Here is a 26,129-nt window from a genome sequence, read left to right as displayed (position 1 = left end):
CCCACTCGGGGGCTTAGCTGCAGTCCAGTACTCGCCTAAGTTTAAAAAATCCTACCGAGTGGAGAGCAATCCTCCCACTCGGGGGGCTTAGCTGCAGCCCAGTGCTCGCCTAAGTTTCAAAAATCCTACCGAGTGGAGAGCAACCCTCTCACTCGGGGGCTTAGCTGCAGTCTAGTACTCGCCTAAGTTTCAAAAATCCCACCGAGTGGAGAGCAACCCTCCCACTCGGGGGCTTAGCTGCAGTCCAGTACTCGCCTAAGTTTCAAAAATCCCACCGAGTGGAGAGAAACCCTCCCACTCGGGGGCTTAGCTGCAGCCCAGTGCTCGCCTAAGTTTCAAAAATCCTACCGAGTGGAGAGCAATCCTCCCACTTGGGGGCTTAGCTACAGTCCAGTACTCACCTAAGTTTCAAAAATCCCACTGAGTGGAGAGCAACCCTCTCACTCGGGGGCTTAGCTGCAGTCCAGTACTCGCCTAAGTTTCAAAAATCCCACCGAGTGGAGAGCAACCCTCCCACTCGGGGGCTTAGCTGCAGTCCAGTACTCGCCTAAGTTTCAAAAATCCCACCGAGTGGAGAGAAACCCTCCCACTCGGGGGCTTAGCTGCAGTCCAGTACTCGCCTAAGTTTCAAACACGCCCGGAGCTGCGACACAAATACAACGTCCTCTCCATCCCGATCCGCAAGGACGACGAGGTGCAGGTGGACTGTGACCTTATCCTTGGAGCTGCGACACAAATACAACGTCCGCTCCATCCTGATCCGCAAGGACGACGAGGTGCAGGACATGAGCGACACTAAGTGCCCTTATCCATGGTTCACTCGACTGAGCTGCATCACAAAGTCAGTAGCAATTCAAACTGAAGAAACAAGTTCTACTCGAAGAGTCAAGAGATTCAAAAGCAACCAAGTTCAGATAAATTCTATGAGGTTCCGGATCACAGATTAAAGTACTCGGGCATCAGGCCCGAAGGAGTTTTAACGGTTACAAAAACCACTCGGCATACCGAGGCAAATTTAATGGGATCATATAAAGTTTGTTCACTCCGCGAGGGGAGGACTGGTAGGCTCGACGAACTCATCCAGGTCGATTCCATCAGCGATTCGTGTGGCAGCAGCAATGAAGGTCTCCATAAAAGATTGGAAGTCAAGTCTCTTGGTGTTGGCAACCTTGATCGTTGCTAGCTTCTCTTCCCTGGCCTCCTTGCAATGGACTCGAACGAGTGACAGAGCAACGTCAGCACCGCATCGAGCAGACGACTTCTTCCATTCCTGCACTCGGCCATGGATTTCATTGAGTCGAGTCATCAAGGACTCGAGGTCATTCTGGAGCATCTCCCTTGGCCAGAGCGTCGTGTCGATCCATGACACTGCAACCTTCAAACGAGCGAGGTAGTCGGTAACACTGGCAATACGGGATTCCAGTCGGAGCATGTTCATCGCAGCTTCATCATTGACAGGTGAATTAATGGGGTCCAGGCTCGTCTCGATCCGCCCAGTTTCTTCCTCAAAGTTTTGACAGAATTCTGCAATTTCAAAGAGTTAATGAGTCAACCGGTTTATGGTGACTTGCAAACGGCAAAATAGTCGGACAAGGAGAAATACCTTCAAGCATGAGGAATAACTTCTTGGCGAGCGCCCCCAGATAAGCCTCCAGATCATTTCTCTTACGAGAAATGCCTTCAATCTTCTCGTTTAAAGCCACTTTATCTTTCTTCAGACGGGTCACTTCTCGGTTGGATTCATTAAGAGATGCCTTCAGATTGGTGTTTTCTTCCTCTAGTGCCCCGACTAAAGCCAACTTCTCATCAGTGAATGCAGTTTTCTCCTGAGCCTCCTTCTGCGGTGCAGCAAGGTCAAGGTCCTTCTGTGCTAGAGCCTGCTTCATTTTCTCTGAAAGGTATGCACTCGGGTCAGACAGAAGAACAAGGAAACGACTCGTGGGTCGGTCAAGTTAAACAGCCGACTGGTTATTACCTTCCATACTAGCTATCTCGTCTTTGGCCTTTTGCAAGTCTGGTTGGCCAACTCCAACTCAAGGTTGAGTTGTCTGTGCTTCTCCTCGAAATCGGCAAACTTGGAGATGAGCTCACAAGATTTCTGAAGTTAGCAAAGGATACATCAGTGGACAGAATCAAAATTTATTCACTTCCGAGTGAAAAGAATTCTAAGATTACTGCAGAATCAAACATTCGACAGTAGTCTCGGGGACTACACCCAGTGGGTGCACTTAGCATGCCCCCACTGGTACAAGTTCCACTCAACATGGTTCGCCCAGACCGAGTGGAAAAGAAAAAAACAAAAGAAGACCAATTTTTTTTAAGTCAACAAAAGACATACTCAGAAGCTGACTGCCCGCAGTCGACCGCGGTCTCGGGGACTACACCTAGTGGGTGCACTCTGCGTGCCCCCACTGGTTCAGGTTCCACTCGACATGGTCCGCCCAGACCGAGTGGAAGAACTGAAGGACAAGACATTTTTTATCAAGGCCCCCGCCGAATCACACATTCGACGGCAGACTCGGGGACTACACCCAGTGGGTGCACTCTGCGTGCCCCCACTAGTCCAAAACTACAACCAACACAACCTAGTTGACTCAACTGGAAAAATTATTTGACATAAATTAAAACACCCAGTGGGTGTGCAGATGTGAAGTGCAGACTAACAGATGGACGCACAAAGAAGAGTTTTTTCGGGTAGCATATCCTAACAGAACAAGTGTCAAGATAAGAGTTCAGTCGGAAACCAGCTTACCTGGACATTGGCTCGGAGGGCTGCACTAGAATCATAAGCAGCTTGACTATTCTCATGCATGGTCTTCACCCGCTCCATCATCAGGCCCGCTTGGCGTATGGCTTCTGCAGCGGCGCTTGCCTGGTCCTCGGGGACATGATGGGTGGTGAAGAACGGTGTCGGCAGTTCAGTCGCGGTAGCCTGAGAATCCGAGGCATGACATTGAACAGATGAAGCAGGGACGGGCATAGTCGACGATGAAGGGCGAACACTCGACACTGGAACAGCACAGGTGACAGAAGTTCGGTTCGCATCTCCAGGCTGTTCAACCACTGGCTTCGTCACCGGCGCCGATTGAGACGTTTGGCCAGCAAATGCCTTCTTGCTCGAAGCCTTGTCCTTCCTCCCCATGGACCTCTGTGGCACATCCTCGTCGTCATCTGGAAGTTCAATGACATTGGGTGGAGCTGCAAAGCAATCGACTACAGAAGTTGAGTCGACCGTCAAAATAGTTGATTAAGTAAAGACGAAATGATAAGAGTTATACCTGCTTGGGAGGTGACTGCGTCTTCCATCTCCTCATTATCGTCATCTTTGCAAATGGAAGTACCAGAAGCAGCCCTGCAAAATTCAGAATTCACTCGGTCAAAACAACAAAGTGAGTCAACCAAAGTCCAAGTCATGCAAGAACTAAGATGTCAGACTCAGTATGTACCCTGAAGCGATGGGGACAGCCACTTTAATCTTGGGCACGGCCTTCCGAGGCTTTGACGTCACGACTTTGGGCTGCTTGGGAGATTTTTCTGTTGGCACAAGAGATGATGTTCGGGTGCGCTTGGAGGTTTGTGCAGTTGGCGGAGTCGCTTTGCCGCGGACGCTGGCTGGGTCCTGCCTCTGCTTAGAGCGCCTTTCCATGCAGGGAGGGGAGTCGACTTCTTCACCACTGCTCAGGTCCTCGCTCTCCTCGTCCCCCCTTCCGTCGGGATGCCACTCGCCACTGTCGCCTCCACTCGCTTCTCCCTCATCCTCCGGCTCCCCGTTGGGCATCGAGTACATCTGAGTATAGATCTACAAGACATAGGGTCGAGTGGATATCAATCATTTTCAAGAGCAAACACATATCAGAACAAGATACATTCGGAAGGAGAAAGGAATACCTTGTCAGGTTCGGTGGTGTGGTTGAGTGGAGGAACCCTCCTAGACCCCCTGGGGTTGTCCTTGTTGCCAGTGATACCTTGAAGCCACAACGCCACCGTCTCCTCATCGACTTCCTCCGGATGGGTCCGAGTACTATCCTCAACACCCGAATACATCCACATCGGATGGTCACGGGCTTGGAGTGGCTGGATGCATCGACTGAGAAATGCTTCTAACAGATCCATGCTAGTCACACCATCACGGACCAGCTGGACCACTCGCTCAACCAACATGTTAACTTCCACTTTCTCAGCTGGAGTCACTCTCAAGAGGGGAGGCTTCTCGACTCGGTCCATGGAGAACGGGGGAAGGCCAATCGACTGGCCTGGAGTCAGTTGGTCCTTGCAATAGAACCAAGTCGACTGCCACCCCCTGACTGACTCGGGAAGAATCATGGCAGGGAAAGTGCTTTTGATCCTAGTCTGAATCCCTAAACCCCCGCACATCTGGATCATGTGTGTCCTCTCATCACTTGGATTGGCCTTTTTTACCGACTGGGAACGACAAGTGAAAATGTGCTTGAAGAGGCCCCAGTGCGGTCGACAACCCAGAAAATTTTCACACATGGACACGCACGCGCAAGGTAGGTGATGGTGTTGGGAGAAAAGTGATGGAGTTGCGCTCCGAAGAAGTTCAGAAAACCTCGGAAGAATGGATAGGGAGGAAGAGAAAAACCACGATCGACATGAGTCGCAAGGAGGACACACTCACCCTCTTGCGGTCGTGGCTCGGTCTCGTCCTATGGAAGCCGCCAAGACTCGTGGGCAATCAACCTCCCGTCGACCAGGTCCTCCATGTCCTCCTTCTGGATCATCGACCGGATCCAGTCGCCCTGAATCCAGCCGGGTGGCGGAGCGGATCTCGATGACGACCTGCCCCGGCTCGTCTTCTTCCCCTTCGCTTTCACCGTCACCTTCTTCGCGGGCTCTAGAGCGGCGGTCTTGTCTTTCCCCATTTGCGGCAGGACGAGCTCGAGCTGGACGGCGGCGCCGAGAGCAGAGGCGGAAGTAGTGGGGGTAGTGGAGGTAATGGAGAGCAGAGGAAGAAGGGGGAGAATGGGGCACACCGGGCGAAGGCATTGACTCCGGCGCCTTATATGGCCCTGTTCCTCGGGTGACTGACTGGTGGACCCGTACGATCCTGTCAAATCCCACAACAGGTGCGCGCTCAGTACGTGGCGAAAAAGGTGGCACGGGGATTGAGGCGCTCCTGCCTAGTCCACTCCGATTATCGCGGCTCTCTCCGCCTCGCGCGCTTCCCAAAATTTTGAATCCCGCAAGACCCGGAAGTAGCAGAGCAGTCAATCATGCCAAAAATTTAATGCGACACTAGTAGTCAGAACTTATCAGCAGAAATTCACTCGACAAACCTCTGAATGGCTCAAGGCGACTGAAAACAAAGTCGAAGCTGTTACTTGGTTCACCAATCCAGTAAAATGCTTCCGCAACATGAAGATTGGGTTGGAACTATCTTCAACCCCATTTTCCCACTCGAACCCAAAACCATTCGGGGGCTAATGACGACGCCATGCACCTAGGGTAGGGCAATGGACCTGATCTAAGCACCCCTCCCAAGGACGCTGACCTACACTCAAAGGACAATCAAAGGACAGTAAATTCTACCGACTGGAATTACTTGAGTGCATACCCACTCGACCAACACCTCCACTCGGATACCCCAATTCCATTCGACAAGCGTATCATCACTCGACCGTACAAGAAACCACTCGGAGCATAGAAGGCCTAAAGTCACCCTGAACGGCAACGGGCTGGCATTCACTCCGTAGATTTAAGGATCATTTATATCACTTTAATACTGGCGTTACCAGTAACGCCCCTCTCTTTATGTACATTGAACCCTTGTAACGTGGGATGGCTGGAGTCCTGGCGCACTCTATATAATCCACCCCCTCCTCTGGCACAAGAGTATGCCTCCGAGATGTGGATGTATTCGAGGGGTAAGAATGTAAAGGCAAGATCCTAGCTACGGTAAAGTTGTGCATGCTAGATGTACGAGTTTAGGCCCTTCGCGGAGGAAGTAACTGTTGGAAATATGCCCTAGAGGCAATAATAAAATGTTTATTATTATATTTCTTTGTTCATGATAATTGTCTATTGTTCATGCTATAATTGTGTTATCCGGAAATCGTAATACATGTGTGAATACATAGACCACAACACGTCCCTAGTGAGCCTCTAGTTGACTAGCTCGTTGATCAAAATATAGTCATGGTTTCCTGACTATGGACATTGGATGTCATTGATAACGGGATCACATCATTAGGAGAATGATGTGATGGACAAGACCCAATCCTAAGCTTAGCTCAAAGATCGTGTAGTTCGTTTGTTGTAGCTTTTCTGAATGTCAAGTATCATTTCCTTAGACCATGAGATTGTGCAACTCCCGGATACCGTAGGAGTGCCTTGGGTGTGCCAAACGTCACAACGTAACTGGGTGACTATAAAGGTACATTACAGGTATCTCCAAAAGTGTCTGTTGGGTTGGCACGAATCGAGACTGGGATTTGTCACTCCGTATGACGGAGAGGTATCTCTGGGCCCACTCGGTAATGCATCATCATAATGAGCTCAATGTGATCAAGTGGTTGATCACAGGATCATGCATTATGGTACGAGTAAAGTGACTTGCCGGTAACGAGACTGAACAAGGTATTGGGATACCGACGATCGAGTCTCGGGCAAGTAACGTACCGGTTGACAAAGGGAATTGTATACGGATTGATTGAATCCTCGACATCGTGGTTCATCCGATGAGATCATCGTGGAGCATGTGGGAGCCAACATGGGTATCCAGATCCCGCTGTTGGTTATTGACCGGAGAGTCGTCTCGGTCATGTCTGCATGTCTCCCGAACCCGTAGGGTCTACACACTTAAGGTTCGGTGACGCTAGGGTTGTTAGGAAGACTTGTATGTGATTATCGAATGTTGTTCGGAGTCCCGGATGAGATCCCGGACATCACGAGAAGTTCCGGAATGGTCTGGAGGTAAAGATTTATATATGGGAAGTTGTCATACGGTCGCCGGAAAGGTTCGGGGGCATATCGGTATTGTACCGGGGCCACCGGAGGGGTTCCGGGGGTCCACCGAGAGGGGCCACCTCTTCCGGAGGGCCTTATGGGCTGTATGGAGAAGGGAACCAGCCCAAGTGGGCTGGGGCGCCACACCCCCCTAGGGCCCATGCGCCTAGGGTTGGGGGAAACCCTAAGAGGGGGGGCACCCCCTTGCTTGGGGGGCAAGCCCCCCTCCCCTTGCCCCCCCCCCTCTAGATCTCATCTGGAGGGGGGCGGCCCCCTTCCCCTTCCCCTATAAATAGATGGGTGAGGGAAGGGCTGCACACAACATCCAAGGCGCAGCCCCTCCCCTCCCCAACACCTCTCCTCCTCCATAAGAGCTTGGCGAAGCCCTGCCATAGTACTGCAGCTTCATCACCACCACGCCGTCGTGCTGCTGTTGGAGCCCTCTTCCTCAACCTCTCCCTCCTCCTTGCTGGATCAAGGCGCGGGAGACGTCCTCGCTCCGTACGTGTGTTGAACGCGGAGGTGCCGTCCGTTCGGCGCTAGGATCTTCGGTGATTTGGATCATGTCGAGTACGACTCCATCAACCCCGTTCTCTTGAACGCTTCCGCTCGTGATCTACAAGGGTATGTAGATGCACTCCTCTCTCCCTCGTTGCTAGATGACTCCATAGATTGATCTTGGTGATGCATAGAAAATTTTAAAATTCTGCTACGTTCCCCAACAGTAACAACCCTACGTCTCGGTGCCCGGAGGCTCGGTCGATTTGACAATAGCATTTTTTTCCTTCTTTCCTTGCAAACAAATCCTTCATTGAATTAGATCCATGTGTAATTATGACTCCATTTGACAGTGGCATTTCTTTCTTTCTTTGCAAACAAACCCTTCATTTGAATTAGAACCATGTGTAATTATGACTGGAAATATCTTTCTCTTTAGTGGAAGCAATATAATAATTTGGTTGGAAGCAATTCTTAGTAGATGGAAACAAGATTGTGATCCTTCTCAAACATGTGGAATATTTCCTTTTTGATGGAAGCAGGCTTAAACCAATTCTCTGGTTTATAGAAGCAAGATAGTGATTCTTTTGAAACAAAATATCACATTACAAAGGAGACAAACTTTCAAATAAATCGAAGCAGATATCATTTACCACAGAAGCAAATTCTCCAATGAATGAAACATAAATTAATTTGTTGTGAACTGATAGGCAACATTACAAACAAGGGTGGATGCACGCATTAGTTGCACCGGGCACAAATTTTGCTTCGTAAGGAAGCAAGTTGTCGGATTTGATTTGTTTCCTAAACTAAGGACCAATGCATATAGTAAGGAAGCAAAGCTTCCGGATTTGAATTTTTTCCTTCAAATCGAAACCAGTTACTTAAAAATCAGCAACTGTGAGTGATTTTCAAAAGGGAAATGACTCTCTTCACCCGGCAGATTTCATGAGTTTTGTCCGCCGCCTCCCACGGATGACAAGTGGTTGTGGCCCACGCATGCTGCAACTCCGACTAGCCACATGTCTCAGTCTATCCTTATCCACAAGAGATAGTGTTTGCAATAAGGCTTCTGTTGCAAAGAAGGTTTGCAACAAGACTCTTGTTGCAAAACGACTAGACCGCAGTTCAACATCATCTTGATTGCAAAATATTTCTGCAACATCATTCATATTGCAAAAGTCCTTCCGCAGTATCACCTATGTTGCAAAAATGTGAAGCTGTTTTTTTTCTGCAACACAACCTCTGTTTCAAAAGTTCAACATAAACTTTGTTGCAAAAGGTTCTGCAACATTGCCTTTGTTGCAATGATGAGCGCATGGCCGGGCCACTTGATGTACATGTAACGGTTATTGAGGCGGCAGATCTTTCAAAGAAGACCCACCGACCGACGCGTAGCAGTTCCCTTTTCAGAAGCATTGAAACCACAACATACGTCAATTGAATTCTATTCTGGAAACTCCACATTAATTGTTTTCTGTATTGGGAACTCCCTAACAGGGTGGGAATCATGTAACTGTGCTTCATCCACCATTCACACAGACTCATATCTAACGGCCACGGAGTGGTCTGATGGGATCCTCAGTAGTCTGATCCCTGGCGGAACCTAGCGGTTCCCTTCTCCAAATGACCCAATCAACCCTTTTTAATGCTAGACTAGTATGTACTCCCTCCGTTCCGAATTACTTGTTGCAAGTATGGATGTGTGTCTAGATGTATTTTAGTTCTAAATACATCCATTTCTGCAATGAGTAATTTAGAACGGAGGGAGTACAAGTAACCGGTCGCAACATCAGAAAAAGTACTCTCTCCATCCCATAATATAAGACGTTATTACATCAAAGGGAGTAATTGATTGTGATAATAGTAATAACCAGTTTTATTTAAGAAAGACAAGAACAGTAAACAGGGCCAAGATACAAATATACCCTATCACACCCTGGGAACACAATATGCAAAAGCGCTCATAAGCACCATACCCTTGAGGGCCAAAACTGAACAAACTGATCATCGAAGGATAAAGGGACCCACGGATAAAAGAGAATGGGATGGCCCAAGAGACACACCAGTTATCATAATCCTCGAGGTACTAAAGACAAGGACTGAGGCATCTCTTTGCATCTCCCTCCACTTCCACGTTCAAATGCAGAAGGCCCACTTTCTCAGGTCATCTCCACATCTTCCTCATTGACATGGTGCCCAGTGAGAAACCGTTGCCCCACACGCCATACAAACCTAACCTTGCAGCCACATTTAAATAAGTAGATATGCAAACTAAAAGATTTTTCCAGTTCAACATTTACCATGACAAGGAGGGGTAACATATAACACACCATACAATAGGTAAACCATTTGAGCAGACAAAGGAGGTAAAACTGCCAGGTTCCTCCGCATCATCTAAGAATTTTCTTGTCACTACCATCTCTGAAATTATACTGATACAGGACAGACGACTTGTTTCTACACCAAGGGAACTACAACAATCTTCTCCTCAAGAACCACCAGCACCAGGGCCATCGTTGCCACCAGGCGGTTTACGATTCAAATATCTTATAACAGCATCCTCAACCCTATTTCAGTGGAATGAAAGAAAGTTTAGTCAGCATATCTACACACAACATATGACAAATATAATAAATTTAAGTAACAAACTGAAGCCTACAGGCACTGCTTAAGCTTACCATGGCTGGTTATAGAAGTCTGCACGCCTTTCCCTTTCAATATTCCTACTCGCTTCACCAGCAACAAGCTTCAAATCTTTACTCTGGGATGCTATCAACGCATTAATGAATTCCACTGGGGACTGGCTGAACCCAAGGAAGAACGCCCTCCTCCTACGATGCTCATGGATCTTCTTGATTGAAGCAGATATCACCTCATCACATGCCTCAATGTCCTTGTGCTTCTCAGTATTGGCAAGAAATGCTGTCATCTCCTTCTGCAGTGGGAAAGGAACATCTACCAATACATCATAGCAAGCACTCGAGTTTGCTCCATTCCCTGATAGCTTGATCTTATGTTCCAAGTTGATGGGCGGTGGAGGAGCAAGATGTTGTGATATCTTCTGAGACAGCATAGCAAACCTCATTTTATCCTCCCCAAATACCTTCTTCAGTTGGGGGTCACACATAAAGTACGAAGGGTCACTGGGATTCTGTAGCTTCTTTGCCTTGATGTACTGCCAAAGGGCTGCAATCACCCTTGCACGAGTGTCCACCTCGACCCCAAGCACCTCCATCAGTGGCTGTGACAGCTTGAACTTCTCAGGGTTGTAATTCATCTCCAGACGGATATTGGCAAGAAACTCCTTATCCCCTTTCCTCTTCACCTCAAACCCTTCCTGCGGCGCAGCAGACCGTGCATTCTCCCAAACGATCAGTGGGTTCTCTGGGTAGAGTGACGAATCAAGAGCAATAGTCACCCTCTTAAAGAACGAGGAGAATTTCGGATACACTGGGTTGTGCTTCGGCACAACACTGGCTGGGTCCAGCTCCGCGCCGTCTTCAAGCACACGGCCAATGATCTTGAGCGACCAGGTGGGCGGATCGCCATTCTTGGGCGGCGGGATGGTGCGGGGCGCCTGGTTGGCAAAGGTGTTGAAGACGTAGATGCGGAGCGTGCGCTGGAGGGACGGTGGTGTCTTGAGCGCCTCCTGAATGTCCACCTTCTTGCGCGCGAGCGCTGCGTCGACGCGGGCCTCGAACTCGAGGAGCTGCGTGTAGAGCGCGGACTCTGGCAACAGCGCGGCGACGCGGTCCGGGAGTTGCTTCTCCGGGAGTTTGCGCTTCTTGTTGCGGCGCGCAGCGGGGGTGAGGTCGACGCTGCCGGAGTTAGCAGCCTTATAAGCGGCGGCCATGGACGCTGCGGCGGCGGCGTTGGAGGTGGGTGCCGGCGGACGCGAAGGGGGCTTCTGGGGAGGGCGCTTGGCCGATGCGGCGGCGGAGGCCGCGGCCGCGGCCGCGGCCATTAGTGGGGTCTGGGGGGAGGAGGCTGCGCCCATGTGAATCTGGAAAGCAGGATTGTGGCTAGGCGGGGTGTGGAAAAGACCCTGGAAGGGGGAACCGGCGAGAGTGGGGGGGCGCATGTGGTTATGCGGGGTCGCCGGAGAGCTTCCCGGCGGCTGCTGCTGCGGGCGTGGCTGGCCGGGGTTGGCGTTGGGATTGGGGTTGCCACCGGTGGCCATGACGGCGGTGGGGCGGGGAAGTCAAGATCAGATCTCGGTGCGAAGGGGATTTGGGAGCTAGGGTTTGGAGAGGGAGAGTGTGGAGACGACTGACAAGGTTTCCGGTGGGACTAATATTTGGGCCTTGTTCATGGGCCGGGCTGATCTGTGGAGGCTTTAAGGTTGTTTTACGGAAATACCGGCTGAGAACGTTTCCCGTGGGAACGAAATGCCAGCGAACCACCTCTGAACCACGCCATCTTCATCCGGTGGATGGCAGTTTTTGCAACAACAACAAAAAAAACCTCTTAAAGGAAGAAACTGTCATGGCAGTTTCTAAAAACTGTCACCCTTTATTCTAAGAACTATCAACCCCTGCCCACATAAAACGCACTAATAACTGTCATCCAAGGCCGTTCGCTTGCCATGCTGCTCCTGGTAAACGTTCGCCGGGTATGCACGTCCTTATTTTAAGGGTTCGTTGGGTTGGAGCCTATCAAATATTTAGCACTAGCATGTAAAGTATATAAAAAAGCTTGTTTCAAAAAATAAAGTATAAAAAAATAGTAGCATGTCTTAAAAAACATTTAGTAGCATTTATTGCTCAAAAAAATAGTACTAGCAATTTATGAAGAAAACATTAGCATATTCTAATATATAATAACATGAAATGTATTTATAGCCATCAAACTTATCAAGAAGTTGCAGTTTAGTTTCTAGACTTAGAACCTGCTCTATTTTGGCCCTCAAACTTGCTAGGGGGGTCTGCGTATGGGTCATGTGCATGTTTCATCTCCTTGAGCTGACATGGCCAGTGTGATCCATCCATCGTGGCACATCAATATTCATATGTTGTTGTATTTTTTCCTAGCATTATTCAATGACAACAATCCCACCCCTTTTGCACCCTAGCACATAATGGTAGTTTTATTTCGGAGCCAACATTACTAGTTTGAACCTTAACACCTCATATTAGCAGGGTAATACACATATCCTACGATGAACTCGTCGTTTTTCTCCATGAATCTCTTTATTATAACTTATGATATGGCTATTAGATCATACCTGGCCAAACGGGTTAGTGCTTGGCAGGCCGACCCAGGAGCACGGCGGCACGTCACGCGACGGACCAGGCCCGACACGGGCTAATCTGGTCGTGCCAGGCACGCAACACACCTTGGGTCGTGCCTGGGCTGCCAGCCTCAGCACATGCACGATTAGTCACGTGCCGGCACGTGGCACGACATGACACGAGGCACGCGGCAGGGCCCGCCTGGCCTGCCTCGATCGATGGGGGAGCGGGTGGGCTGACGAACGTTGCGGGATTGATGCGGGAGGAGCGGGGGGGCGTTGGAGGGGTTTTAGAGGGGTTTAGGGGGGTTAGGAGGGGTTTGGGGGTGAAGGGGTTAGGGTATGTTTTTCTTTTATAAAAATCAACATCTTCGAATTTTTTAACGTTGGAGGGCCAAATTTGTTTGAAAATTCAACTTTTTTTGCTATAAGTAGGGCTGCCCACCACACATATTTCTCACACTCAAACATGGATGACCACAACAATTAACTTACCTTCCCACTCTCCGATTTCGACCTTGGGATATGGATTATAGCCTCTACCCTCCTAGCTCCATTCCCACTACTGATCCCTCACTCGAGCAACATGCGTACACCGATCATCCCACTCTCGAAGCCCATACCAATCCCACTCCCGAACCCGAAGCTCACACCAATTCTAGTAGTGGGATCGGTTCCTCCACCACCATGGGTGCAAGGAGAATTCATCGTAGAACCTCCGCGGCGTGGGATCATTTCGATGAAGAAATATCCGTGGTGGCCGGTGTCCGGAAGGTGAACGCAATGTGCAAAAGGTGCCAGAAGTTATATACTGCAGAAGCCAAGGCAGGAACCGGCCACCTGAAGAGGCATGTGGAGGCCCACGGGACGGACGCAACGACCGCGTCGAGCTCGGCAGCGGTGCAAACTCAGCTCAAGTTCAACCCTGATGGTACAGTACGCAATTTCACCTACGATGCTAATGTTCAGCGAGAAGTTCTATGCCGTCTTATTGCTTCTAATGATTTACCACTAGGATTTGGTGAATCTGATAGTTTCGTAGAATATATTCAAACTTGTCATAATCCTAATTATAGACAAGTTTCTAAACAAACTACATCTATGGATATTAAAAAGCTATACCAAACCGGTAAAGAGAAAATAAAAGATGAACTTTTTTGTGTCATTAACATCTGATATCTGGACTGGTCGGGCTAAGCAAGACTACATTAGTGTGGTAGCTCATTATGTTAACGAACATTGGCATCTACAATAAAGAGTCATAGGATTTGAATTAATTGATGTATCACATAGTGGTCCAAACATTGCTGAAGTTGTACTCAAAGTTGTGAATGATTTTGATCTTGCCGACAAGGTTTTTGCCGTAACTTTGGAGAATGCTTCAGCAAATACCAGTGCAATGAATATCCTGACTCCTATATTCTGCGTATATGTTGCATACTTTTTAATGCATCAACGTTGTGCTTGCCATATCATTAATCTTATTGCTAAAGGTGCTTTACATTTATGTGAACCACACGTTGAAGTCATACCCACTGATATTTCTTATCTTTCGCATTCAACTCTATGACTTGCAAACTATAAGAGATATTACATTGCTCCAGGAACAACTCCTCATAAGTTTAATTTAGACATGCATGTTAGATGGAACTCTACATATATGGTGCTTAAGGCAGTTATCCAAGACGGAATATTGGCAACAAATTCCACTGTTGTGTGCATTTGCATTTATCTTGGATCCTAGAGCTAAACTTGAAGGGTATCATAGTGCACTCAATGTACTATCTCTTTCCCTAAGTTTTGATTATACTAATGACTTCGGTAAGGCTCGTGAAAAGCTTTATGAAGTTTTTGCTAAGTATGAGCAAAAGTATGCGGGAGTTCGAATGCAACAACCTCCATCAGCACCTATTGTAGGTAAAAAGGAAGGAGCGTGGAGCAAGATCTTTGGTTCTTCGTCCTCCTCTACCACTAGAAGCTCTTCCACATCAATGTCTATGCTAAGGTGGCGGGGAGTTAGCAAAGTACCTTAACCGTGACAAAGTCATGTACGATTTAGATAATGAGGGGACTTCAACATACTGCAGTGGTGGCAAGAACACAAGCTTACATATTCGATGCTTTTCCATATTAGCACGTGATGTGTGATACGTCTCCAACGTATCTATAACATGCTATTATATTATCTGTTTTGGATGTTTTATATGCATTAATATGCTATTTTATATGATTTTTGGGACTAACCTATTAACCTAGAGCCCAGTGCCAGTTTCTATTTTTTCCTTGTTTTAGAGTTTCGCAGAAAAGGAATACCAAACGGAATAAAACTTTCGTGATGATTTTTCTTGGACCAGAAGACATCCAGAGGACTTGGAGTGCAAGTCAGAGAAGCCACGAGGCGGCCACAAGGATGGAGGGCGCGCCCCCACCCTTGTGGGCCCCTCGTGACTCCACCGACCTAATTCTTTCACCTATATATACTCTTATACCCCAAAACCATCAGGAGAGTCCACGAAAACAATTTTCCACTGCCCCAACCTTCTGTACCCGTGAGATCCCATCTAGGGGCCTTTTCCGGCGTCCTGCCGGAGGGGGATTCGATCACGGAGGGCTTCTACATCAACACCATTGCCCTTCTGATGAAGCGTGAGTAGTTTACCTCAGACCTAGAGGTCCATAGCTAGTAGCTAGATGGCTTCTGCTCTCTCTTTGATTCTCAATACCATGTTCTCCTTGATGTTCTTGGAGATCTATTCGATGTAATACTTTTTTGCGGTGTGTTTCCCGAGATCCAATGAATTGTGGATTTATGATCAGCTTATCTATGAATATTATTTGAATCTTCTTTGAATTCTTTTATGCATGATTTGATATCTTTGTAATTCTCTTCGGATTATCGGTTTGGTTTGGCCAACTAGATTGGTTTTTCTTGCAATGGGAGAAGTGCTTAGCTTTGGGTTCAATCTTGCGGTGTCCTTTCCCAGTGATAGTAGGGGCGGTAAGGCAGGTATTGTATTGTTGCCATCGAGGATAAAAAGATGGGGTTTTCATCATATTGTTTGAGTTAATTCCTCTACATCATGTCATCTTGCTTAATGCGTTACTCTGTTCTTTATGAATTTAATACTCTAGATACATGCTGGATAGAGATCGATGTGTGGAGTAATAGTAGTAGATGCAGAATCGTTTCGGTCTACTTGACATGGACGTGATGCCTATATCCATGATCATTGCCTTAGATATCGTCATAACTTTGTGCTTTTCTATCAATTGCTCGCCAGTAATTTGTTCACCCACCATATTATTTTCTATCTTGAGAGAAGCCTCTAGTGAAACCTATGGCCCTCGGGTCTATTTTCCATCATCTCATCTTCTATTTTCCATCATACAAGTTTCCGATCTACAATTTTAGTTTCCGATTTTACTTCCCTATAAACCAAAAATACAAAAAATATTTACTTTACCGTTTATCTATATCTATCAGATCTCACTTTTGCAAGTAACCGTGTAGGGATTTGTAGGATCGAAAGTATGTCTAGAGGGGGGGTGATTAGACTACTTGACCAAATAAAAATATAGCCTTTTCCCAATTTTAGTTCTTGGCAGATTTTAGCAACTTTGGACAAGTCAAGCAATCTTAACACAATTCAAGCAAGCATGCAAAGAGTATATGAGCAGCGGAAAGTAAAGCATGCAACTTGCAAGAATGTAAAGGGAAGGGTTTGGAGGATTCAAACGCAATTGGAGACACGGATGTTTTTGTCGTGGTTTCGATAGGTGGTGCTATCGTACATCCACGTTGATGGAGACTTCAACCCACGAAGGGTAACGGTTGCGCGAGTCCATGGAGGGATCCACCCACGAAGGGTCCACGAAGAAGCAACCTTGTCTATCCCACCATGGCCATCGCCCACGAAGTACTTGCCTCACTAGCGATAGATCTTCACGAAGTAGGCGATATCCTTGCCCTTACAAACTCCTTGGTTCAACTCCACAATCTTGTCGGAGGCTCCCAAGTGACACCTAGCCAATCTAGGAGACACCACTCTCCAAGAAGTAACAAATGGTGTGTTGATGATGAACTCCTTGCTCTTGTGCTTCAAATGATAGTCTCCCCAACACTCAACTCTCTCTCACAGGATTTGGATTTGGTGGAAAGAAGATTTGAGTGGAAAGCAACTTGGGAAGGCTAGAGATCAAGATTCATATGGTAGGAATGGAATATCTTGGTCTCAACACAAGTGTAGGTGGTTCTTTCTCAGAAAAAGTAAGTTGGAAGTGTAGGTTCGTTCTGATGGCTCTCTCCACAAATGAAGAGGTAGTGGAGGGGTATATATAGCCTCCACACAAAATCTAACCGTTACACATAACTTCCCAAACTCGGTGGGACCGAATGGTTAAACTCGGTCGGACCGATTCAGCAAAACTAGTGACCGTTAGGGTTTTCGGTGGGACCGACATGCAACTCGGTAGGACCGATATGGTTAGGGTTAGGGCATAACGTAATCTCGGTGAGACCGATTACACAAACTCGGTGAGACCGATTTTGGTAATAAGCTAACCAGAGAGTTGGTTAGGTAAACTCGGTGGGACCGATCGCTCATTTCGGTGAGACCGAAATGTTACAAAGGGAAAACAAAGAGTTTACATTGCAATCTCGGTGGGACCGAAACGTTACGAAGGGAAATAGAGAGATTACAACCCCATCTCAGTGAGACCGAGATCCCTATCGGTGAGACCGGTTTGCCTAGGGTTTGTGGCAGTGGCTATGACATTTGAAACTCGGTGGCGCCGGATAGGAAGAATCGGTGGGGCCGAGTTTGACTTTTGGTTTAGGTCATATGTGGATGTGAGAAAGTAGTTGAGGGTTTTGGAGCATATCACTAAGCATTTTGAGCAAGAACCTCATTAAGCAACACCTCATCCCTCCTTGATAGTATTGGCTTTTCCTATAGACTCAATGTGATCTTGGATCACTAAAATAGAAAATGTAGAGTCTTGAGCTTTGAGCTTGAGCCAATCCTTTGTCCTTATCATTTTGAGGGGTCCACTTTTCTCATCCATGCCATGCCAATCATTGAGCTTTCCTGAAATATTAGTCTTGAAATAGCATTAGCTCAATGAACTATATGTTGTTAGGAATTACCAAAACCACCTAGGGATGGTTGCGCTTTCAATCTCCCCCTTTTTGGTAATTGATGACAACATATAGATCAAAGCTTCGACAAATGATAATAAGACTGAAAAACATTGTCGCTTTGAGAAGTATGTGAAAAGCAAGAGCTCCCCCTAAATTTGTGCATAGTTTAAGATTTGCTTTGGACTGCAAATGCACAAAGAGTTAGGATCATGGGTTGCTCTTCCATGTCACATACATCTTGGTGTAGCGCTCAAAATGATAATAATTAAAATGCATGCACTCATCACCAAGCAAAGTGAGTGATCATATGGAATATAAAAGGATAATGTCATCCAACATGCATAAATGTAGTATATGATCAAACACATGATCATCCAAGCAATCACAAAGTATAAAGTATCTCAAACGAGCAGATAAAAAAGTTCAACCACCAAGGAGAAATGCAAGAGAGAACAAAAGCAACACTCTCTCTCGAAGCCTATGATCTATACATTTTCTCCCGCTTTGGCAACAAGTTACCAAAAAGTTCATAAAAAATGCATAGTGCTAAATCGACTCTTAGGCTTGGTCTTCAAGTGGTGGTGTAGACAAAAATCCAAGGACGAAGGCGTCAGTCGATGTAGATGGAGCTGGTGGAGTAGGTGATGGAGCTGGTGGCACTGAAGCTGTAGCTGGTGCAGATGAAGTTGCTCTGGTGTCTGGAACAGGCACGACAATAGATCTTTGTCCTCTGGGCACTCTAGAAAAAGCATCATGGTAGACTTGCCCTTCTTCTCCCGCACTTCATCCTGAAGTTGCTCAACGACTGACTGGATCTCAGTGACCTTCACATCTAAGTCATAGAACTTCTGCTCCACGATCCTCTCCAAGCTCTCCTGGTTTTGAGTCAGGGTAGCCAATCCCTTCTCAATCCTTAGAGTGGAGGCAATCAAGTAGCCAAGCTGATCTTGCTTGCTCTTCAGAAGATACTGAGATGCCTCTTCAGTGGTTGGCATCTTTGCAGCCTTTTCAGCCCTTTCCTTCTCCTTCTTGGCTTGTGCGTGCATAGAAGATGGTTCATTTTCATCCATCACCATAGTGTTGTCCTCAAAGTCTGGGTAGATGAGCAGGTGCTCCTTGTCCGGCAGATATGTGCCAGTGCCCATCTTGGAGTTGATCAGCTCCTGGATCTGTGGGGCATACCCACAACTCCTCTTCTGATCTGCAGCTGTCCTCTTTATGGTTTCCACAATTAGGCTCATGACCTTGAACTTCTGTGGAACATAAAAAATGTGCAGCAAGTTGATGGAGTGACCTCTGATCATCTTGTGATCACCTGACTTTGGCAAGAGAGTGTGCCTGAGGATCCAATTGATTGTTGGTAAGCCTGACAGAAGGTAATGTACTAATCCAAACTTGTGTGTCTCAAGAGTAGCATCTGGGATCTTTTGTACATGTGTGCCATGGTGTTGTGATCCTTCTTCTTCTTGGCATAGACATCCAAGTCATCTTCTTGTTCTTCTGGGGCATTGATTAACTGAGCCCATTCTGCAACTGTTGACTGGTACCTAGTGCCTTCAGACATCCAAACAATCCTTCCATCTGGGTAGAAATGAGCTATGGAGTAGAACTGCATGATGAGCTCATCATTCCACTTTGTGAGCTTCTGAGCCACAAACTCATCGACTCCACACGCCTTGAAGCTGTCATATACACCAGGGAAGTGATCCTCATTTTCCTCAATGAATGTCCAATCGACCCATCTCATGTCACACACTATTGGCTTCTTGTCAAGCAACACTGTCTCATAGAAGTCCTGTTGTTCCTTGGTATGGAACCTGTAGTCCACAACAGTTCTTCTTCTGGTGGCATATGGATCTGACTCTCTCCATAGCCTCAATCCTGAATCCTTCCTTATCTTCATGTTCTCAGCTACTGGATGAGCATCATTGTGATCTAGAATTTTTGGCTTCAACTTCCTCAAGACATATGACTCATCATCTTCTTCTTCCATTGCAGCTTCACACACTGGGGCCTTGTTCTTTTCTGCTGCTGGGATGTTCCTGGTGCTTCTCTTGGGTGCAATTTTGGGTTTTGAAGCAACTGGCTTAGGAGTTCCTTTGGGCTTAGATGGAGCAGCCCCTGCCCTTATAGCATCTCCCATAAGCTTTTGAGCTTTGGGTGCTGGTGCTGCATCCTCTTCCTCTTCCCCTTCTTCAGAGTCTTTCATTATTGAAGATCTCCCAAGCACTCTGGTAGTGGTCTTCTTGACCCTCTCTTTCCTTTTCTTTTCTGCCACAACCTGCTCTTCGGGTGTAGATCCCAAAGTCTCTTGAGTGGATGTTCTGGCTTTTGACATGGGAGCTCTCTTGGCAGGAACCTTTTACTTCATCCCTGGCTTAGTGGCAGCAGCTGTGCCATATTCCTTTTTCAGGACTTTCCTCTTTGAGGTGGCCTCTTCCTCAGCAGCCACATAGTCCTCATCCTCAGAATCTGAGGTTTTCTTCTTTCTGATCCTAGTGGCTGCCTTAGGCAAGTTGCTGGGTGTGCTCCTGCTTCCATCATCTGAGCTACTGGAGGGACTGGTGCCCTCACTCATCTGAACCTGCTCCTCATATTTGTTCTGACTGTCACTCTGATCTGACATAATGCAAACACTGACAGCAGACCCTGTGAATGGATTATAGATGAGGTAGAGTGGATGAGCATCACAAAGTGCAGAGGTTTTTGCAAAAGAATGAATCAAAAACTTAGTTTTAGTTTTCCACAGAAAGCATTTCGGATCTACCAATTTGAAATCTCGGTGATACCGAAGCAGCTGTTGGAACCTAAACTAGTGAACTCGGTCAAACTGAGTCACAGTTCGGTGGCACCGAGACTGCTAGGGTTTCACAAAGACTCGAACTCGGTCACACCGATTTGCAATTCTCGGTCAGACCGAGAATCACATGTGCAATGGCCTGAGCCAAATCGGTGGAACCGATTTCAACAACTCGGTCGGTCCGAGATGGTTTCGGCGGAAACCTAACCCTAAATTTTCAATCCACAACTAAACTACGGAGTGATTTCGATGGATAGAATAATCTCAATCGTGGCAAGATACATGGCAAAACAATGTGCTGGGGAATCGGAGTGAGAACAGCACAAAGATCAAGTCCGTACCCTAGTTCGGCGATGGACTTGCTACGGCGGCAACGGCAGAGATGATCCCGTTGACGGTGGCGGAGACCAGCGACTGGAGGCGGCTGGCAACGAGGAGGACGATCCGGAGACCCAGGGAGGCAGAGCAGGCTGAGCATGGGCGAAGAGGTTCGGAAAGTTTTCCAAATTTTGGCCCGTGGGTATATATAGCCTGACCCTGTCGGTGTGACCAAGTGGAACAACTTGGTGGCACCGAGATGCATAACTGCAAGCAGTTACTGCAACTCGGTGTGACCGAAAAGTTCAAATCGGTTGCACCAAGATTAAAAACCTAGATCGACTTAGTGATCTCGGTATGACCGAAATGGATGAATCGGTCAGACCGAAACGCACAAAGAAGTTTTGGAAGTTTAAGTCTATGACGAGTCGGGGACTCCGAGTGCTCCTCACACAGAGTGGTTCGAATCTGACTTGATCAAACTTTGTGATGCAGCATGAATAGAGTTTGAGATGAGAAGAGCATAGATAGCTAGAGAAGGTTCTTAGGCATTCTTGTCCATCCACTTGGCAAGAGAAAAGGAAACCAACCAATCAAAACAACAAGTGGATGTCCTCGAATGAGTAAATTATGCAACCAACATGCTCACACAATAAAATGACAAATGAAATACGTGGCAAAGCATGCACAAACAATTCTAGCATCTATCAAGCAATTGGCGATGACTAGGTCATCTATATATGAGTATATTGACTTAGGAGTCAAATGAGAACATTTGATCATAGGTCATACTCATCGTTTAAGCATAAGTGGGGTTACCACTTTTACATAAAGCGTTGTTGTGTTCACACCATTAGAGTTGCTTTAGCTCAATTCTTAGAGTAAAGGTCCCCCTAGATGTGAGATCCCCCCTAAGAGGGATGAACTAACCTTGGGTTTTGTCGATGATGACTTCATGTAGGTGTTGAAGATGTGGATGCTCTAAGTTGATGTAGATCATTCGGAGCTATCCTTTGGAGTGAGTTGCACTTTCAATACCTACACGGGTTAGTCCCACAAGGAACAAACAAGGATATCCATAGACATAGAGTGATGCACACACAAGATGATGTCTATGAGAGCATTAGGTTACCTTGTCCCTTGTCTTACCAACAAGAGGGTTTGTGACTCCTTGAACTAGTGCAAGATGTGGAAGTTGATTGCACTTGTTCTTGCCAAGATGAAAAGAGTGAAGTATGTTGGCGGAGTCACCCTCAAGAACTCTCGAGTTCTTCTTCTTCGGGATCCACACCATCTTGATGGGAATCCTCGGAGTTGTAATTGTACTTGATGAAGTGGAACTTGATGTAGTCTTGGGAACCCACTTGACCAAGGCCTTAGGAGCTTCTTCAAATGCATCAATTTCCTCTTGAAGCTTGTCCTTGCCTTTTTCCTTGTGGTCTTGTGGTAGAAGATCATCTTGAGCTTGTGTCCCTTTGAAAGAAGTAGGATCATACCTCTCTTGTTAAGGAACAAACTTCGTCTTGGGGTATTGATCTTCTTCCCACTCAACTCCATTGGCATTGAACTTTCGTTCAAAACCAATACCTTGATTCTTCCGGTGCCTTCCTTGCTTGCGTACAATTTCCTCGAATTGATTACTCCCAGCAAGGCTCTTGTAAACACCTTTCTCTATGATTCCCTTCAATAAGCTATTTTCTTGCTCAAGTGTAACTTGGCTAAGAGAATCATTAGTGGGATCAAGAGAACTACTAGAAGCAACAATATTGAATTTAGCATGATTATTGTTACTACTAGAGGAAGAATCCTTCTTGTTCTTGTTACTAAACTTGTCTTGAGGCATGTAAGTGGATAAGAGTAAATGCTTGGCAATGTAAGAAGAACTTTTCTTGCAAAGATCATCATTGATTGCCTTTAAGAACTCATGCTCTTGCTCAAGATTGAGCTTCTCAAAACGTAATTTCTCATGAGTCCTTAAAAGTTCTCGATGATCTCCTAAGATAGTTTCATGAGCTAACTTAAGAGTGTTTAGTTCTTTAGTTAGAAACTCAATATTCTCCTTATCATTGTCATTTGTTTTATCTTGATTAGCATGATTAATTGATGTTTCATCATAGTATTCATCACTAGAGTTGTCAACAAGTAAATCATTGATACGTCCATTTTGCATCATGCTTTTATATCGATATTTATTGCATTATGGGCTGTTATTACACATTATGTCACAATACTTATGCCTATTCTCTCTTATTTTACAAGGTTTACATAAAGAGGGAGAATGCCGGCAGCTGGGATTCTGAGCTGGAAAAGGAGCAAATATTAGAGATCTATTCTGCACAGCTCCAAAAGTCCTGAAACTTCATGGAAGACGTTTTCCAAATATATAAAAAATACTGAGAGCAAGAACTTTACCAGGGGGCACACCCTGCCCACGAGGGTGGGGGGCGCGCCCTACCCCATGGGCGCGCCCCTACCTCGTGGGCCCCCTGGTGGCCCTCCGATGGCCATCTTCTGCTATATGAAGTCTTTCGATGGGAAAAAATAATAAGCCATTTTCTCGGACGGAACTCCGCCGCCACGAGGCGGAACCTTGGCAGAACCAATCTAGGGCTCTGGCGGAGCTGTTCTGCCGGGGAAACTTCCCTCCCGGAGGGGGAAATCATCACCATCATCATCACCAACGCTCCTCTCATCGGGAGAGGGCAATCTCCATCAACATCTTCATCAGCACCATCTCCTCTCAAAACCCTAGTTCATCTCTTGTATCCAATTCTTGTCTCCAAGTCCGGGATTGGTGCTAGTAGGTCGCCAGTAGTGTTAATTACTCCTCGTAGTTGATGCTAGTTGGTTTAATTGGTGGAAGATCATATGTTCAGATCCTATATGCATATTAATACCCCTCTGATTATGAACATGTTTATGCTTTGTGAGTAGTTACTTTTGTTCCTGAGGACATGGGAGAAGTCTTGCTATTAGTAGTCATGTGAATTTGGTATTCGTTTGATATTTTGATGAGATGTATGTTGTCTCTCCTCTAGTGGTGTTATGTGAACGTCGACTACATGACCCTTCACCATTATTTGGGCCTAGAGGAAGGCATTGGGAAGTAATAAGTAGATGATGGGTTGCTAGAGTGACAGAAGCTTAAACCATAGTTTATGCGTTGCTTCGTAAGGGGCTGATTTGGATCCATATGTTTCATGCTATGGTTAGGTTTACCTTAATACTTTTGTTGTAGTTGCGGATGCTTGCAATAGAGGTTAATCACAAGTGGGATGCTTGTCCAAGTAAGGGCAGTATCCAAGCACCGGTCCACCCACATACCAAATTATCAAAGTACCGAACGCGAATCATATGAGTGTGATGAAAACTAGCTTGATGATATTCCCATGTGTCCTCGGGAGCGCTTTTCTCTATATAAGAGTTTGTTCAGGCTTGTCCTTTGCTACAAAAAGGATTGGGCCACCTTTCTGCACTTTATTTACTTTTGTTACTTGCTGCTCGTTACAAATTATCCTATGACAAAACTATCGGTTACCACTTGTTTCAGTACTTGCAGAGAATACTTTGCTGGAAACCGCTTATCATTTCCTTCTGCTCCTCGTTGGGCTCGACACTCTTACTTATCGAAAGGACTATGATAGATCCCCTATACTTGTGGGTCATCAAGACTCTTTTCTGGCGCCATTGCCGGGGAGTGAAGCGCCTTTGGTAGGTGGAATTTGGTAAGGAAAAAATTATATAGTGTGCTGAAATTTACTGTCACTTGTTACTATGGAAAGTAATCCTCTGAGGGGCTTGTTCGGGGTATCTTCACCCCGACCAGTAGAGCAAAGAGTTGCTCCTCAACCTACTGAATCTACTGAGAATGAAAATGAAAATGTCTGCTTTGAAATTCCTTCGGGTATGATAGAAAAACTGCTAGCTAATCCTTTTTTAGGAGATGGAACAAAACATCCTGATGAGCATCTAATATATGTGGATGAAGTTTGTGGTTTATTTAAGCTTGCAGGTGTACCCGGAGATGTTGTTAAGAACAAGGTCTTCCCTTTATCTTTGAAGGGAGATGCATCGACATGGTATAGGCTATGTGATGATATGGGGTCTTGGAATTATAAATGATTGAAATTGGAATTTCATCAGAAGTTTTATCCTATGCATCTTGTTCATCGTGATCACAATTACATATATAATTTTTGGCCTCGCAAAGGAGAAAGCATCGCTCAAGCTTGGGGGAGGCTTAAATCAATGTTATATTCATGCCCCAATCATGAGCTCTCAAGAGAAATGATTATTCAAATTTTTATGCTCGGCTATCTGATAACAATCGCACCATGCTTGATACTTCTTGTGCTGGCTCTTTTATGATGAAGACTGTTGAATTCAAATGGGATTTGTTGGAAAGAATTAAACGCAACTCTGAAGATTGGGACCTCGACAAAGGTAAGGAGTCGGGTATGACACCTAGTTTTGATTGTGTTAAATCTTTTATGGATACCGATATTTTTTCGTAAATTTAGCACTAAATATGGACTTGACTCTGAGATAGTAGCTTCTTTCTGTGAATCTTTTGCTACTTATGTTGATCTCCCCAAGGAGAAGTGGTTTAAATATCATCCTCCCATAGAAGTAAAAGTAGCTGCACCTATTAAAGTTGAAGAAAAGATTGTCACTTATAATGATCCTATTGTTCCTACTGCTTATGTTGAGAAACCACCTTTCCCTATTAGGATAAAGGATCATGCCAAAGCTTCAATTGTAGTTTGTAAAAGCAATATTAAAACATACACACCTCCTGAGCAAGTTAACGTTGAACCTAATATTGCTATTGTTAAAGATCTCTTGTCTGATAATATTGATGGGCATATTATTTATTTCTGTGATGAAACTGCTAGAATTGCTAAACCCTGTGCTAAAGATAAACCTAGACCTGTGGTAGGCATGCCTGTTATTTCTGTTAAAATAGGAGATCATTGTTATCATGGCTTATGTGATATGGGTGCTAGTGCTAGCGCAATACCTCATTCGTTATACAAAGAAATTGTGCATGATATTGCACCTGTTGAGTTAGAAGATATTGATGTCACAATTAAACTTGCCAATAGAGATACTATTTCACCAATGGGAATTGTTAGAGATGTTGAAGTCTTGTGTGGGAAAACTAAATATCCTCC

At 46.1% G+C, this 26,129-nt stretch overlaps 2 protein-coding genes across 2 annotated transcripts; both read right to left on the bottom strand.

The window, feature by feature from the left end:
* Nucleotides 1-1,039: 1,039 nt before the first annotated feature.
* Nucleotides 1,040-1,886, bottom strand: LOC147985448 (uncharacterized). Its single transcript, XM_087541579.1, has 2 exons — nucleotides 1,604-1,886; nucleotides 1,040-1,524 (listed from the first exon to the last, which is right to left on the bottom strand). The coding sequence occupies exons 1-2, from the start codon at nucleotides 1,884-1,886 to the stop codon at nucleotides 1,040-1,042; spliced, it is 768 nt and encodes a 255-aa protein (XP_087397705.1).
* A 7,830-nt stretch (nucleotides 1,887-9,716) lies between these two features.
* CHC1 (SWIB/MDM2 domain superfamily protein) lies at nucleotides 9,717-11,784 on the bottom strand. Its single transcript, XM_087544092.1, has 2 exons — nucleotides 10,146-11,784; nucleotides 9,717-10,034 (listed from the first exon to the last, which is right to left on the bottom strand). Exons 1-2 carry the CDS (start codon nucleotides 11,645-11,647, stop codon nucleotides 9,956-9,958), a joined length of 1,581 nt encoding a protein of 526 aa, XP_087400218.1. The 5' UTR covers nucleotides 11,648-11,784; the 3' UTR covers nucleotides 9,717-9,955.
* Nucleotides 11,785-26,129: the final 14,345 nt, after the last annotated feature.

Source organism: Triticum urartu, chromosome 2A, assembly GCF_056163025.1.
Source record: "Triticum urartu cultivar PI428250 chromosome 2A, HENAU_Tu73, whole genome shotgun sequence".
NCBI classification, from domain to species: domain Eukaryota; kingdom Viridiplantae; phylum Streptophyta; class Magnoliopsida; order Poales; family Poaceae; genus Triticum; species Triticum urartu.
This window is presented reverse-complemented; position numbering and strand designations above follow the sequence as displayed.